This window comes from Haliotis cracherodii, unplaced genomic scaffold (genome assembly GCF_022045235.1).
Source record: "Haliotis cracherodii isolate W230 unplaced genomic scaffold, xgHalCrac1.p SCAF_8, whole genome shotgun sequence".
NCBI lineage: Eukaryota > Metazoa > Mollusca > Gastropoda > Lepetellida > Haliotidae > Haliotis > Haliotis cracherodii.
In genome coordinates this window covers 26,473,046-26,487,486 of record NW_027266341.1, presented here as the reverse complement: position 1 = coordinate 26,487,486, position 14,441 = coordinate 26,473,046, and the positions used below count along the sequence as shown (strand labels likewise).

General features: G+C 37.8%; 1 protein-coding gene across 1 annotated transcript in view; it reads left to right on the top strand.

The window, feature by feature from the left end:
* Window positions 1–11,180, top strand: part of LOC139450423 (alpha-glucosidase-like) — a 38,064-nt gene extending 26,884 nt beyond the window's left edge. The window contains exons 9-11 of the mRNA XM_071232118.1: window positions 4,414–4,599; window positions 6,746–6,880; window positions 8,833–11,180. Coding sequence (XP_071088219.1) covers window positions 4,414–4,599; window positions 6,746–6,880; window positions 8,833–9,183 — 672 coding nt within the window. The 3' untranslated portion in view covers window positions 9,184–11,180. The remainder of the gene's footprint in view (window positions 1–4,413; window positions 4,600–6,745; window positions 6,881–8,832) is intronic.
* The last annotated feature ends 3,261 nt before the right edge of the window (window positions 11,181–14,441 follow it).

Genomic DNA, 14,441 nt, shown 5'->3' with positions numbered 1-14,441 from the left:
ACTCATCAATATTCAGGGGGCACCGGTGGCCCAGTTGTCTAAGGCGCCGCGATTCGCTGTGCAGAGTTGCGTCCCTTGGGCACGCCAGAAACCTATGATTGTGGGTTCGAATCCTGGTTCGCCCCGGTTATGTTTCTAGGTTTGTCAGCACCATACCCGTGCTCGTTGGTTTCAGCGAAGTGGTAAACGTCTGAGACCTGCATCACTTCGGGCTTTCCTCCCACATGAAGCTGACACGCCGCGATATAACTGGAATATTATAATAACAGGAATAATAAACCCAACTCACTCACTCACTCACTCACTCATCAACATTCAAACTTTATCACAGCAGTAAATAATCAAATTTCTGACAAGCCATCCATTGGATGAGTGCATGGAGGACTGTCAACGCCATCGGGAAACAATGACATAAAAAGATGTCTGGTCTCATATGCTAACCACACGAAGAAATGCCACAATAATATATTATTTTACTAAAATGTTCAGTGCATGAGGCGTTTAACAAAATGCCTTTCTAAACCCCATCTTAAATAAATCCAAGCTTATGTAATCCTTCTCTATATGTCATAAATTTATTGCTGGACACAAAACAGCATGAAGAAGACTTTGGAATGACTCTTAACGCGTGACACATTCTTTTACGACAGAGACTGACAGAACTCAAGATGTGACGTCATTACAGTAGGCATGTCTCAGTAAATGTCGGTCGTGAGTTTGTCGGACTTCCCATCTACCCGAGGCAAGGGAGTAACCTGACGATAACAGTCCAGTTTCCACCCTTGCCGAACTAGGCTGGAATTATGAAGTTATATTTTGGTTTGATTTACGAGTCTAAACGTCGTCCAATCAAAATCGCGTAACGAAATCAGGTTTGTAAACTACTGTGCAGGATTTGCAAAGCATGTGTACCTTCAACTTAGCATTAACAGATATTTTCCAGATGTTTTTAACCAAGGTGGTCACGTAATTTGATGCGCTTCGCGAAGTAAGACCCGTTTTATTACAATATAGATCTTGATTATCGATCAGATCGTCCTCACTTGGCGCCGCCATTTCGTTTGAAGCAAATACAAGGGATATGAGAAGTGGAATTTCATTGGTCAATAGAAGGACTATGAAAGGGACATAACTCGTAATATCCACCGGTGACGCTCGACGATCGAGCTCAGAAATTCCAGCCTAGTTCGCAAGGGTGGAAACTGGAGTGGAGATGGGGACTTCCGTGAACCGTTGTTTGGTCATCGGGGCATCTTTCTTACCTTGCTTATATTTACCTGCGGAATGTTTACATGCATCACTCCATAACACCCCTCCCTCCTTTACCATCATTTCACGTATGTATTCTGACGGAAGATTAAATGCCAATTTATTTAAGCTTATTAATAGGTAGTATCATCATCATCATCATACTAATTTGTTTGTTATTTTAAGAAGGTGAATAATTCTCTGTGTGAGCTGTGAAAACAACTGAGAAAACAACATTTTTTTTAATTCGAAAGAGGGAATCATCTCCATTGTAACTACATGTACATTGCCAAGTTTTGGTCAAAATTAAATAAACAAATGGCATTATGACCAGGGAGTTGGAACGTTTGTTCTAAAACGCCAATGGCAATATAACGAGGCTGGTATTATAACCAGGGAATTTTGCACTGCGGAAATCTGTTCTGAGAAAAACATGGTATTATAACCAGGGTGGCATTATATCCAGGGTGGCATTATATACAGGGTGGCATTATACCCAAGGAGGACTGAAGCTTTTAATAAGCAAGACAATGTGTACGTCACCCAGGTAGGCCATTTGAAACCCCTAATATTTATCACATTACGTTTCAGTAAGTATTTAATGGTTATCTTTATATAATAGCTTTCTTTTATTGTAATATATGTTAGAGTCAGATTTTTCATTTCACAAATTTTGAAAGAATTACTTTAAATTTCATAATTTTTATACTTGAATGAGGTCTACCAACCATCATATGGTTCTGATTATTCATCGAGGAATCAATTGTTTTCAACAATCTGTATTTTTTGTTCAGTCATCACTTGTTAATGTAATGAAGGTATTTGACAGAGGTCTGACAAAACACAGAGGTGTGTGTGTGTATGTACGTACATGTATGTGTGTGCGTGCGTGCGCGCGCGCTCGCGAGCCTGTGTGTATGTTCGGCTGTACTAGTCCGGACTAATGCCGATTTTATAGTGCTAATCCACTGAGAAGCAACCAAATATGATATAAACTAAATATACTAAGGTATATATTACCCACACTGTCCTAATTCTGATATTTTTTGTCCACCCACACAAAGCCACCCGCTGATAAATCACCAGTTAAAGTCATTGTAATGGAAAAGTGGATTTTTTCTATATATGCCAGTGTCAATTGTGACTGATGCTACACATTACATTGATACCCCATGCCAGATTCATAACTTTTTTAAAAATATAAATAATTTCTCTCGTTTGGAACACAAATCTTAACTAAGCTCAGCTGACAAACACCTTGTGCAATGTGATCTGATCCACGAGTACCATGTATATAGGAATAACCTGAGTAGATTCAGCCAACTCCATCTTTCAATAGATACGCGTCCACTTTACACATTCTAATATTTCAGTAAACATTTATTTGAATAATGAATAGGAAATTACTTCATGTTTTTTTATCTTTAATGAAAGAATAGCTATTTTGGTCTGTTGCAAATAGATTTAAAAAAAATCTCAAATGGAATTAAATGTCCCCAGCACATATATATCCTATAATTCGTGTTTATGTTTACGTTATTATTCTTTTGAAATTTGTTGATTACTTAATTACTTTTATTACCATCTCTTGGTATATGATCAAAATGGATTCGACACTGAATCTAGTTTTGGAAAGGCAAGTCCAGTCATAACTAGATGTAATGATGTGACAGTAAGCTAAATGTTAATGCAAGCGAACGGGCACATTTACATCCACCACCCACATGGTCCTAAAATTAACTACATTCCAGTAGGCGACGGAAACAGTGGTGACGAATAGAAATATGACCAATAAAGTGTTTCTCCCAGTGCGGAAACTATGACGATCTTTATAGTCCAAACATATGATTATCGGGGGCACAGGTGGGCCAGTCGTCTAAAGCGCCGCGATTCTCTGTGCAGAGTTGCGTCCCTTGGGCACGCCAGAAAGCTATGATTGTGGGTTCGAATCCCGGTTCGCCCGATTATGTTTCTAGGTTTGTCAGCACCATACCTGTGCCCGTGGGTTTCACCGAAGTGGTACACGTCTAAACGCCGCGATATAACTGGAATACTGTTAAAAGCGGTGTTAAACCCAACTCACTCACTCACTGTAATGAAATTCCGGCATCATGATGTTTTTGATCACAAAACTACAACTTCAATCAGTGATCATCTAGCTAACTTATTAAGAAAGCTTTCCGTTTGTTTACTAGGTCATTATCGATTTATGACGTCACGTGTCTACTGAGTATTTAACTAAAACGCTCTATATTTCTATCTATTTTGAGCAGTGTGTTAACTTAAGTTTCAGGTAAATCGATTATCTGATATCGTGGTCAGAAATAACCTTCCTCTGATTTACCCACACGGTAATTTGTACTTGAAATGACAGAGACCAGTGAAACGGCCTGATCCTTTTGTTATTTGAATCTATGCATAGAGAGACAAAAGTATCCACAAAACTATGTGACTAGAGGGAAGACTTTCCAATAGTCAACTTTCGATTTAAATTGAGCAATATCACAGCTGCTCAACTCTTAAGTGTCTACATTTCACAACTTTTGAGGTGCAATCAAGCTTGTTTTTTCCGAAGATTTCCTAGGTGATCATAAGACACTTACTCAAAGGTTGTTTGATCAGGGTTATAGTATTTAAGGCCGAAGTAGAGCGTTCAAAAGGTTTTGTGGTAGAACATGTAGAGGGCATTTGACGCATCAATGATAACATATATGTTCGATGCATTTCTCTATTTTACCTTGTACCATGTGCTCCAATGTTTATTCAGGTGACAGTTGACTTGCCTTTGCATGTGTTTGTGACGGGTGCCACCGGTAAATCTGGACAGGTTTACCTTTTCGCGAACACCTGGTGTCATTCCTATTTGAAAAGGATTAATAAATACATGCTTATGATATAGTCGGAATCGTACAATGGTTTTCATCCCTTTTTTACATCCGGTTTTGTCCCGCAAATTCTCCAGCAGTATATCAAACTTACATCGTTTTTACAGGCAGAGACTCATTTTATGGGAATTGAAATTGTAGCTGACAAAACGGTGGCGGCTTCAGTCAAATTCAAACAACACATTAAAAAAAGCGTGTGTTTAATATGAAAGGCGGTCGCGTACAAAGAATCAAATCCGATCATGATATGTGTAATTTGTGCTTTAATATCTTCATCAAGGTTGGTAACCACGACAACCCTCGTGTCGCCAGCAAGATGGGTAAAGATTTTGTGAACGCTGTCAACATGTTGTTACTGACGTTGCCGGGAACACCCACAACATACTATGGGGAAGAGTTAGGAATGTCGGATGTCCACGTATCCTTTGACCAGGGTCAAGATCTTCAAGCTAAAGGCCAAGGCGAGGTTAGCACCATGGATATGCGAGGAACCTTACAGTATAGACTGTCAAAGTACCACTGACCTGCTCCAATGGTAACGCTTTGTCTTTGGTGACAGAATGGTGCATTCCCAAATCTTGCCCATATGACAATTAAGTCTTGCTTGCTGTCATTTGTGGTCAAGTAACCGATTCAGGCGTTTTATGCCTCTATTTATTTCTATTTATTCTCGGCTTTATGCAGTATTTAAGTTCTATTTACTCACAGCTTTATGCAGTAGTTAAGTTCTATTTACTTACAGCTTTATGCAGTAGTTAAGTTCTATTTACTTACAGCTTTATACAGTATTTAAGTTCTATTTACTTACAGCTTTATGCAGTATTTAAGTTCTATTTACTTACAGCTTTATACAGTATTTAAGTTCTATTTACTCACAGCTTTATGCAGCAGTTAAGTTCTATTTACTCACAGCTTTATGCAGTATTTAAGTTCTATTTACTTACAGCTTTATGCAGTAGTTAAGTTCTATTTACTTACAGCTTTATGCAGCAGTTAAGTTCTATTTACTCACAGCTTTATGCAGTAGTTAAGTTCTATTCACTCAAAGTTTTATGCAGTATCTAAGTTCTATTTAGTCACAGCTTTATGCATTATTTAAGTTCTATTTACTCACAGCTTTAAGCAGTAGTTACGTTCTATTCACTCACAGCTTTATGGAGTAGTTAAGTTCTATTCACTCACAGCTTTATGCAGTATTTAAGTTCTATTTACTCACAGCTTTATGCATTATTTAAGTTCTATTTACTCACAGCTTTAGGCAGTAGTTAAGTTCTATTTACTCACAGCTTTATGCAGCAGTTAAGTTCTATTTACTCACAGCTTTAAGCAGTAGTTAAGTTCTATTCACTCACAGCTTTATGCAGTATCTAAGTTCTATTTACTCACAGCTTTAGGCAGTAGTTAAGTTCTATTTACTCACAGCTTTATGCATTATTTAAGTTCTATTTACTCACAGCTTTAAGCAGTAGTTAAGTTCTATTCACTCACAGCTTAATGCAGTAGTTAAGTTCTATTTACTTACAGCTTTATGCAGTAGTTAAGTTCTATTTACTTACAGCTTCATGCAGCAGTTAAGTTCTATTTACTCACAGCTTTATGCATTATTTAAGTTCTATTTACTCACAGCTTGAAGCAGTAGTTAAGTTCTATTCACTCACAGCTTTATACAGTATCTAAGTTCTATTTACTCACAGCTTTATGCATTATTTAAGTTCTATTTACTCATAGCTTTATGCAGTAGTTAATTTCTATTTACTCACAGCTTGAAGCAGTAGTTAAGTTCTATTCACTCACAGCTTTATGCAGTAGTTAATTTCTATTTACTCACAGCTTTATGCATTATTAAAGTAATATTTACTCACAGCTTTAAGCATTATTTAAGTTCTATTTACTCACAGCTTTATGCATTATTAAAGTTATATTTACTCACAGCTTTATGCATTATTAAAGTTCTATTCACTCACAGCTTTATGCAGTAGTTAATTTCTATTTACTCACAGCTTTATGCATTATTAAAGTTATATTTACTTACAGCTTTAAGCATTATTTAAGTTCTATTTAGTCACAGCTTAATGCAGTATTTAAGTTCTAGTTACTCACAGCTTTATGCATTATTAAAGTTATATTTACTCACAGCTTTATGCATTATTTAATTTCTATTTACTCACAGCTTTATGCATTATTTAATTTCTATGTACTCACAGCTTTATGCATTATTTAATTTCTATTTACTCACAGCTTTAAGCATTATTTAATTTCTATTTACTCACAGCTTTATGGAGTAGTTAAGTTCTATTTACTCACAGCTTTATGGAGTAGTTAAGTTCTATTTACTTACAGCTTTATGCAGCAGGTAAGTTCTATTTACTCACAGCTTTATGGAGTAGTTAAGTTCTATTTACTTACAGCTTTATGCAGCAGGTAAGTTCTATTTACTCACAGCTTTATGCATTATTTAAGTTCTATTTACTCACAGCTTTATGCATTATTTAAGTTCTACTCACAGCTGTAAGCATTATTTAAGTTCTATTTTCTCACATCTTTAAATAAATAGTGTATGGTTGTGAAGTGAACGAACACAACTTTTCATATTTTGTTTGTTTTCAACATAGGAGTATTTCCGAAAGTACAGTCGCGACGCCTCGCGGACACCAATGCAGTGGAATGAAGGGAAACACGGCGGGTTCACATCCGGTTGCGTGCCCTGGCTACCAGTCAGCCAGACGTCATCCTATGAGAATGTCGAGGTCAGTCCGATGCCTGTGTGACTCAGTGGATGAAGCTAATATCACTTACTGTATAAACTAGTGTAAACGTTTGTTGGTAACCTTCGACACTTGGGTCTACCTCTCTAACAGTAGCATGTCCGGGTACAATGTATAAAATGATCTATTCAGGAGAGAGCTTGTGATGTTATAAACGCAGTCCTGGAAATTTACTCAAATCCTGAGTATTAAAGGGGCGCTAGATCCAGGTCCTATCAAGTTTCATTCGTTTCTAAATTCATATTGTTAGTTTTATTTCAACCAGGCTAGCTGCTATTGATTACCTAAAATACACAGATAGTATGTCTCAGTTTCGCACATAACACGGGGTATAACTACCCAGTGTGGATCTTCACTTGACCAGCACCAGATCAGAGGACAAAAAAACCCTTTAGATTCACGTACGCCAGCTTGCGTCAACATATGAAGGGCATTCATTTCATTGGAATTAAATGTTAATACATATCAACCGGCAAATGTGATTATTTCAATGGCAAATCATGTACAAAAGAACATAACTGAATATAAATTGATGACATTTATTTAAAGACAATACGTTTGGTTGAAATATTACTATTTACATCAAAATTTAACCATTAAGAAGATGCTCAGCGAGCAAGAACTTGGAATGACACTAGGAACATCTGTGGACGGATAGCCAATATATATATCTATATATCTATATATCTATCTATATCTATATATTTCCATATTAGATATTGACGATATGGATGTTTGTAACTCCATTTGACCAAATTTTTAAACCTGTCTTCGCCACTTTTAACATTAAATACTACGATTCATCATCAAAATCTGTCGACAAAGGTGTCGTCGCGGGCTCGGTTCCCCACACATACCATGTGTGAAGCCCATTTCTGGTGTGTTCCCCTTCGTGATATTGCTGGAATATTGCTAAAGGCGACGTACAACAATACTCACTTTGTAACTAACAATCGTCAAAGCACGGCAAAAGAGATAAGATTACCGTAATATCGCAATTTTCGTATAATAGTCAAAATTATTCAGATGATTATGTCGCATCAATTAAATCAAGCCACAAAATCTAATCTAGGCCAGCTTAATAGGAATGACGGCAGCTTACAGCTTACCCAGGATCTCAACCGTCACTTCACATTTCTCCCTTCGGGTCGCAGATTCCGGGTGCCAAAATTCAAAACAAAAAGGTCTCGTCCATGTTTTATTCCCACCAGTATTTGTCTTTTAAACAAGCCATGTTAATATCTTAAGCATGCTTCTGTTACATGAGGTTACTATTGTGAGTCATACACTTTTATCCATCAAATGTCTTTCAATCTTCTATGGGCGGTCGGGTAGCCTAGTGGTTAAAGCGTTAGCTCGTCACGCCGAAGACATGGGTACAATGTGTGAAGCTCATTTCTGGTTTCCCCCGCCGTGATATTGCTGGTATATTGCTAAATGCGGCGGAAAGCCATACTCACTCACCCAATCTTCTATTGGATTATAGCCATGTTAACTAAATATTAACCTTTAAATCTTGTACACAGACCCGCTATTTTAAAAAGAAGCCATATACAGTTACCCACAAGTAACTTTCATCTTTTATTGCTCAAATTATACCTTTTTAATGCGTGGTGCTGTCGTCGTTGTACGTTCATTCATATGTTGGTACATTTCATGTGATCCTTTATTTGTGTCTGTATATATGTTACATATATCTACGAGCTTTTCGTAAATGTAAGCCAAATTCCTAAATCGGTTAATAAAGTATTATCTTATCTTACCTTATCTTATAGTGTTTGGTAGGGCAAAACATGCTAACCATTCTTAGCGAGAACCTTATCGCTATTTCGCCGTTTACGCCGAATGAATCTGTTTCGATGGATACTCGAGACTGGTTATTCTCTGACTTTGACGTTTTATATTTAATATCATTTCTCTAATTCTAATTTCAGTCTCAGACAGTTTCGTCCCAGTCGTCTCCCCTGAATCTGTATCGGAAATTGGCAGTCCTCAGAAACGAACCGTGTTTTCAATATGGCGGACTTGAATATGGTGTCGTTAACGACAACATATTTTCGTACATTCGTTCCACACCGGCAGGAGAGAGCTATCTTGTCACGATCAATTTTGGACATGACGTCTCGATAGATAATTTCGCTGACGCGTTGAACGGCGTGCGTCTTGGGGAGATAACTCTCACAACAGGAAACTTAAAATCCGGAAAATATCACGTTGGTGATAAAATGGATCTATATCAGTTAGAACTTTACCCTGGGGAAGGTTTAGTAATAAAACTAAGGTGATGTATAGCAAAAAGCTATCTCGAAATGTCATTGCTAAATGGTTAAAATATTCGGTTTTACAAAATTGTCTTTGGAAGATGTAAGAAGTGACCGCAAACATAATCTGTATTTAACAAAATCCCAGGTCGCTCCTCCTCTAGAATAGTCGCTGACACCTCAGTTGTAAATGTACTTGTTAAGTATGGATATTTCAGAACCGTAAAAATGTATTTAGGTGCTAAACACAAACCTTAGCGCGTTCCTTGTCCCGTTCATTCGTGTTTAACACCTTAACGTGTTCAGGGTGTAGTAAGACACGTATCCCCTCCCCCTTAAAACTCATTTAGGTAATATAAAAACGGGCGCTTTCTATAATTTTGTTTTTTAGCATTTAATGGAGGGAACTTTAAAAAGTTGGTGGTTTATCGTAGTAATCAGACACGCTTTCATTTTCAGGTTCCGTCTCAAATATGGTGAGTGAGTGAGTGAGTTGGGTTTAACGCCGGTTTTAACAGTATTCCAGTCATATCGCGGCGTGTCAGCTTAATGTGGGAGGAAAGCCCGAAGTGATGCAGGTCTTAGACGTTTACCACTTCGGTGAAACCCACGAGCACGGGTATGGTGCTGACAAACCTAGAAACATAATTGGGGCGAACTGGGATTCGAACCCACAATCATAGGTTTCTGGAGTGCCCAAGGGACGCAACTCTGCACAGCGAATCGCGACGCCTTAGACGACTGGGCCACCCGTGTCCCCGTCTCAAATATGAATGAACTGATGTTCGTAATAGAGCATTTATAAACACAACACTTTTTAAACCTCCATGGGATACGAATTGTTGTCATTTACGATCCACATGTGCTACAGACTGTTGAAGTCACACATGTCGATGTTTCTAGTTTCTAAATCATCGTACCTTAGTTTATTTGTGCGTTATTATGTTAATATTGTACCAAGGTTTTTGTAAGTCCTGGTGGACTATTTCAATATTCATTATACATCGTATCCATATTTGACTAACTACCCAATGACATGCAGTTTTTTGTAGACATGTTTAAATTCTAAACAATATTTGTTTAAAGAACATTAATTTGTTTAAATCATAAGGATAATACACAATGATAAACATGTTAAACTTTGTCTAAATTATGGGGGTGTTGTGTAAGCTGGTAGTTAGACTGTGAAACGATAGCTCATTTCACGTGTTTAGACCCAAAACGTGTTTAGATGTTTGTGTTTGCATTCTGAACACACTTTTACAGTGTGACTAATGTGGCAACCAAATACTGCCAACGTCAGCAATATCTGGTCCTCCTGGGTAGCATACATATCATTATATCCTTCTATGGTCTTCCCCACCTTAATACCATATGGTGTTTTAATGTGTGTCCTAGACCAACATGCAATCAGCTACATTTTGAGATTTAATGACAAGGCTGGAAATATTTAAGTTATCGCCAGAGCGGTGAACTCAACACCCACCAATAATCAGGGGAGAATTTGTCATCCACATATATGCGTAATTAATTTTGAGTTTACTGATATCATGCTTTTCACGCCATGGGTTGCTTTTTGCTCTAAGCATCTATTTCCGATATATTTTATTATCTTTTTAGGTGTATAGATATAATGAGGTATTTTTTACTTTTATCACTCATTCAGTTTGGTGGTCCGGTGATGATACATGTTTATTTGTTTGTTTGTTGTTTAACGCCGCACTCAGCAATATTCCGGCTATATGATGACGGTCTGTAAATAATCGAGTCTGGACCAGACAATCCAGTGCTGACATCATGAGTATCGATCCACGCAATTGGGATACGATGACATGCATCAACCAAGTCAGCGTGCCTGACCGCCTGATCCCATTAGTCGCCTTTATCGACAAGCATAGTCGCCTTTTACGGCAGGCATGGGTTGCTGAAGACCTATTCTACGTGTAGGTTGATCGATGATCACGAGGACATCTGGCTGCTGAATAACCCTCCTTCATACCACAAAACAAAATGACACATGTTCGACACGATAAAATTTGATATTAATTTCAAGTGGAGTTTGTTGTCATTTATGTAGAAAGATAATACATTCGCCATTGAGGACACATATTTATTCATCATCATCACACAAGACAGTAGACACACACACACACACACACACACACACACACACACGTCGCTATATAAGTGCAATAACCTTGACTGGGATGCTAAACCCCGTTCACTTCACTTCAGTTGTTTTCATCCTTCGAGAAACCCATTATTGCTGTCATTGAATGTTTCATTTGTATTAAAATGTATCACTGAAAACAATTGAATATTATGAAAAAATATAGTTTGAATATTACCCCATCTGACACATTTTCATGATATTTAAACATCGTCGCCAAGTCTACCCTTGATAACACGAGCGATACAATTACTACTTATACTGTTACGATCGGAAGCATTAGAACAAAAGCATCTATTTCCGTTCAACTGTACTTGAGCGAAGATAATGTATGTCACAGTGGGCTCACTTCCTCGTACACAACGTTCTAGCCAATGATCTCCGACGGAGAGAGGGAAGGGGCGTGGTCTCCACGATGACTCAAACCAATGGGCAGAAGTGATTCACATCTTGCATTCTGATTTATATAAACCTACTTTACGTTTCATCAGCGTGACTGTATTTTTGATTATTTCATAATTGATTTTGAGAATTTAGGTCAGTACCATATAAGGAACTTAAGTGACCGTTGATCCGTTTGGAGCGGATGTTCCTGACATTATACATCTGCATCACGGATAAAACCTGTCAGCGATTTTCGGGAAAGTCACTATTTTGTATGACGGGATGAAATAATGACATGAACAAATCACGTGTATACTGATAGGAAAAAGTAACGTCACATATGTTAATGTTAGCATACTTAAGACCCTGAGATTCCAAGTCGGTGTAGATGCCGGTGTAGGTGCCGATGTAGGTGCCGGAAAAGGTATTGGTGTAGGTGCCGAGTCCCTGTCTACGTGTGAAGGATTATTAGTCGTTGAGATACATGAGACATATTTGTTTCTTCCTAATATTAAATAACATGGAGATGGTCACAACAACGAGTTGTATACTGCTGCTGCTGCTGCTGCTACTACTACTACTACTACTACTACTACTACTACTACTACTACTACTACTACTACTACTACTACTACTACTACTAACAATAATATGCAGAGTCTGACTCAGTTTTTCAAGGAGAGGCTATCTTAACGACCACTGCATCAAGCTTATGTGCAGTGTGCAGCAGTGTGCTCCACCCTGTGGAGTCCTTCACATGCATGAGTGAGTGAGTGAGTATGGTTTTACGCCTCTTTTAGCAATATTCCAGCAATGTCACGGCGGGGCACACCAGAAATGGGCTTCACACATTGTACCCATGTCGGGAATCGAACCCGGGTCTTCGGCATGACGAGCTAACGCTTTAACCACCAGGCTACCGGACCGCCCCTCAAATGCATGAAGTCAAATGCAACAAACAAACAAACAAACAAACAAACAAACAAACAAAACCCCACAAACACACTAAACGACATGATGGCGTGGCACGATTGCCGCCTTCGTCATGCTCGTGGTTTTGACACAGAGTTTCCTCCATGGTACGACCCAGAATATGTAGAGGGCGTCATGGAAAGTAATAAATATAGAATTCTTCGAAATAGGCCTGTTTAAAGCCTCAGGCCATCAAACCTGATCTTGTCCTTTTTGATAAATCCAATGAAATCATTTATATCATTGAATTTTCAGTCCCTATTGACACTAATGTGATTGACAAGATTCAGTAAAAACATTGCAAGCGGACCTCGCTTATGAAATGTCACGCTTGCATCCCAAGTACCAAGTTGTCCGACCATTGCTCTCATTGCCTTAGGTTTGGTACCTCCCAATTTGTTGACTGACATTGAGAGCACCCCCCCCCCCCCCCCCCCCCCCCCCCCGCCCCCGCATTCTCCGAAACGTTTTGGGTGGGTTTATGTGAATAATAATCATCATGTTTATTTGCTGTCTACGTAACGACTTAAAAGAATAAACATGCCTCGTTTGAAAGCCCCTATTTTGGTTAATAAATAACCAATGTTTTGCCCGTGTTTCTGTGATTAAATATATAATTGTTATGAGAATATATTCAACAAATGGTGATTATCTGAAGAACAACCACAAAGATATGTATTTTCACACAAATGACAGTACCTTGATATCATACATGGAGCGGGGCATTGAGGCATCTCTATTCAAATAACATTACTTTCTCGTCGACTTATGGCAAAAATATATAGCTTTACTGCTTTTTACATCAATATTCAATCAGTATCGATATTTGTTTTCCTTCTTTGAACAATGCCCCACTATAGTCTAAAAATACAAATACTACGCTTTACCATTTGAATTTATCTTAATTTATATTTCTTTATTGGACATAAAGTTGGGCTCTGAAAAATCTATATTTTTTAGATATTGTTTATGAGAGACAGAATATTTTTGGTCACTGCTTCGAAACTCGCATTTTGTTCTGTGAAGAAGTAGCCGAGAAATTAAAATAAAATTCACAACACATTTTTTACATGACATCTATCAAATTCTAGGCCCCAAACCCAAATATTCTCTTCCTCAAGCCTAAAAAAGACATTCAGCCTAATAACATATACATTGCTGGTATAAATCGAAGTGCAGAAGTTATAAAATGAAGAAAAATCTAATTCTCATCCACATGAGTAATGATTCTAAAGGTTTTGCGCGCTGCAACTGTGATTCATCAACACATGCTTATGATAAACATATAGTTGGAGTCGCACGACTTCTCATGCCCATCATTCAGACCCAATGGGTCAAAATGGGGCTTTGGATTCTTTTCCTTAAAGGAGGACAAACCCCTTAGGAAAATTAAAATTACATAAGAAAATCGGGATTTTAATCTAAAAAATATGACAGGTTTATATCAGGGTAAAGATAAAATCTTAGGTTTACTATAGGAAGATAATAACCATTAAACCAGTAAGTACATAAATATTTTCATCAATATTATTCCATACATATCAGGCCATATATTATTTACGTGATTCATGAAATATGTCCTGGTAGTGTTTACAAATCGCTGCGTGTGATGATAATTCCTAATTAGTCATGTACAGTACCGGAATATATTCATGACCCCCTCGGACATGCAACAGATGACCAATCAGCGACAGGCCTAATTAGCCGCTATATAAACAGCTGTAAAGTAAGGAACAGTTAGAATCACATCAGTGGG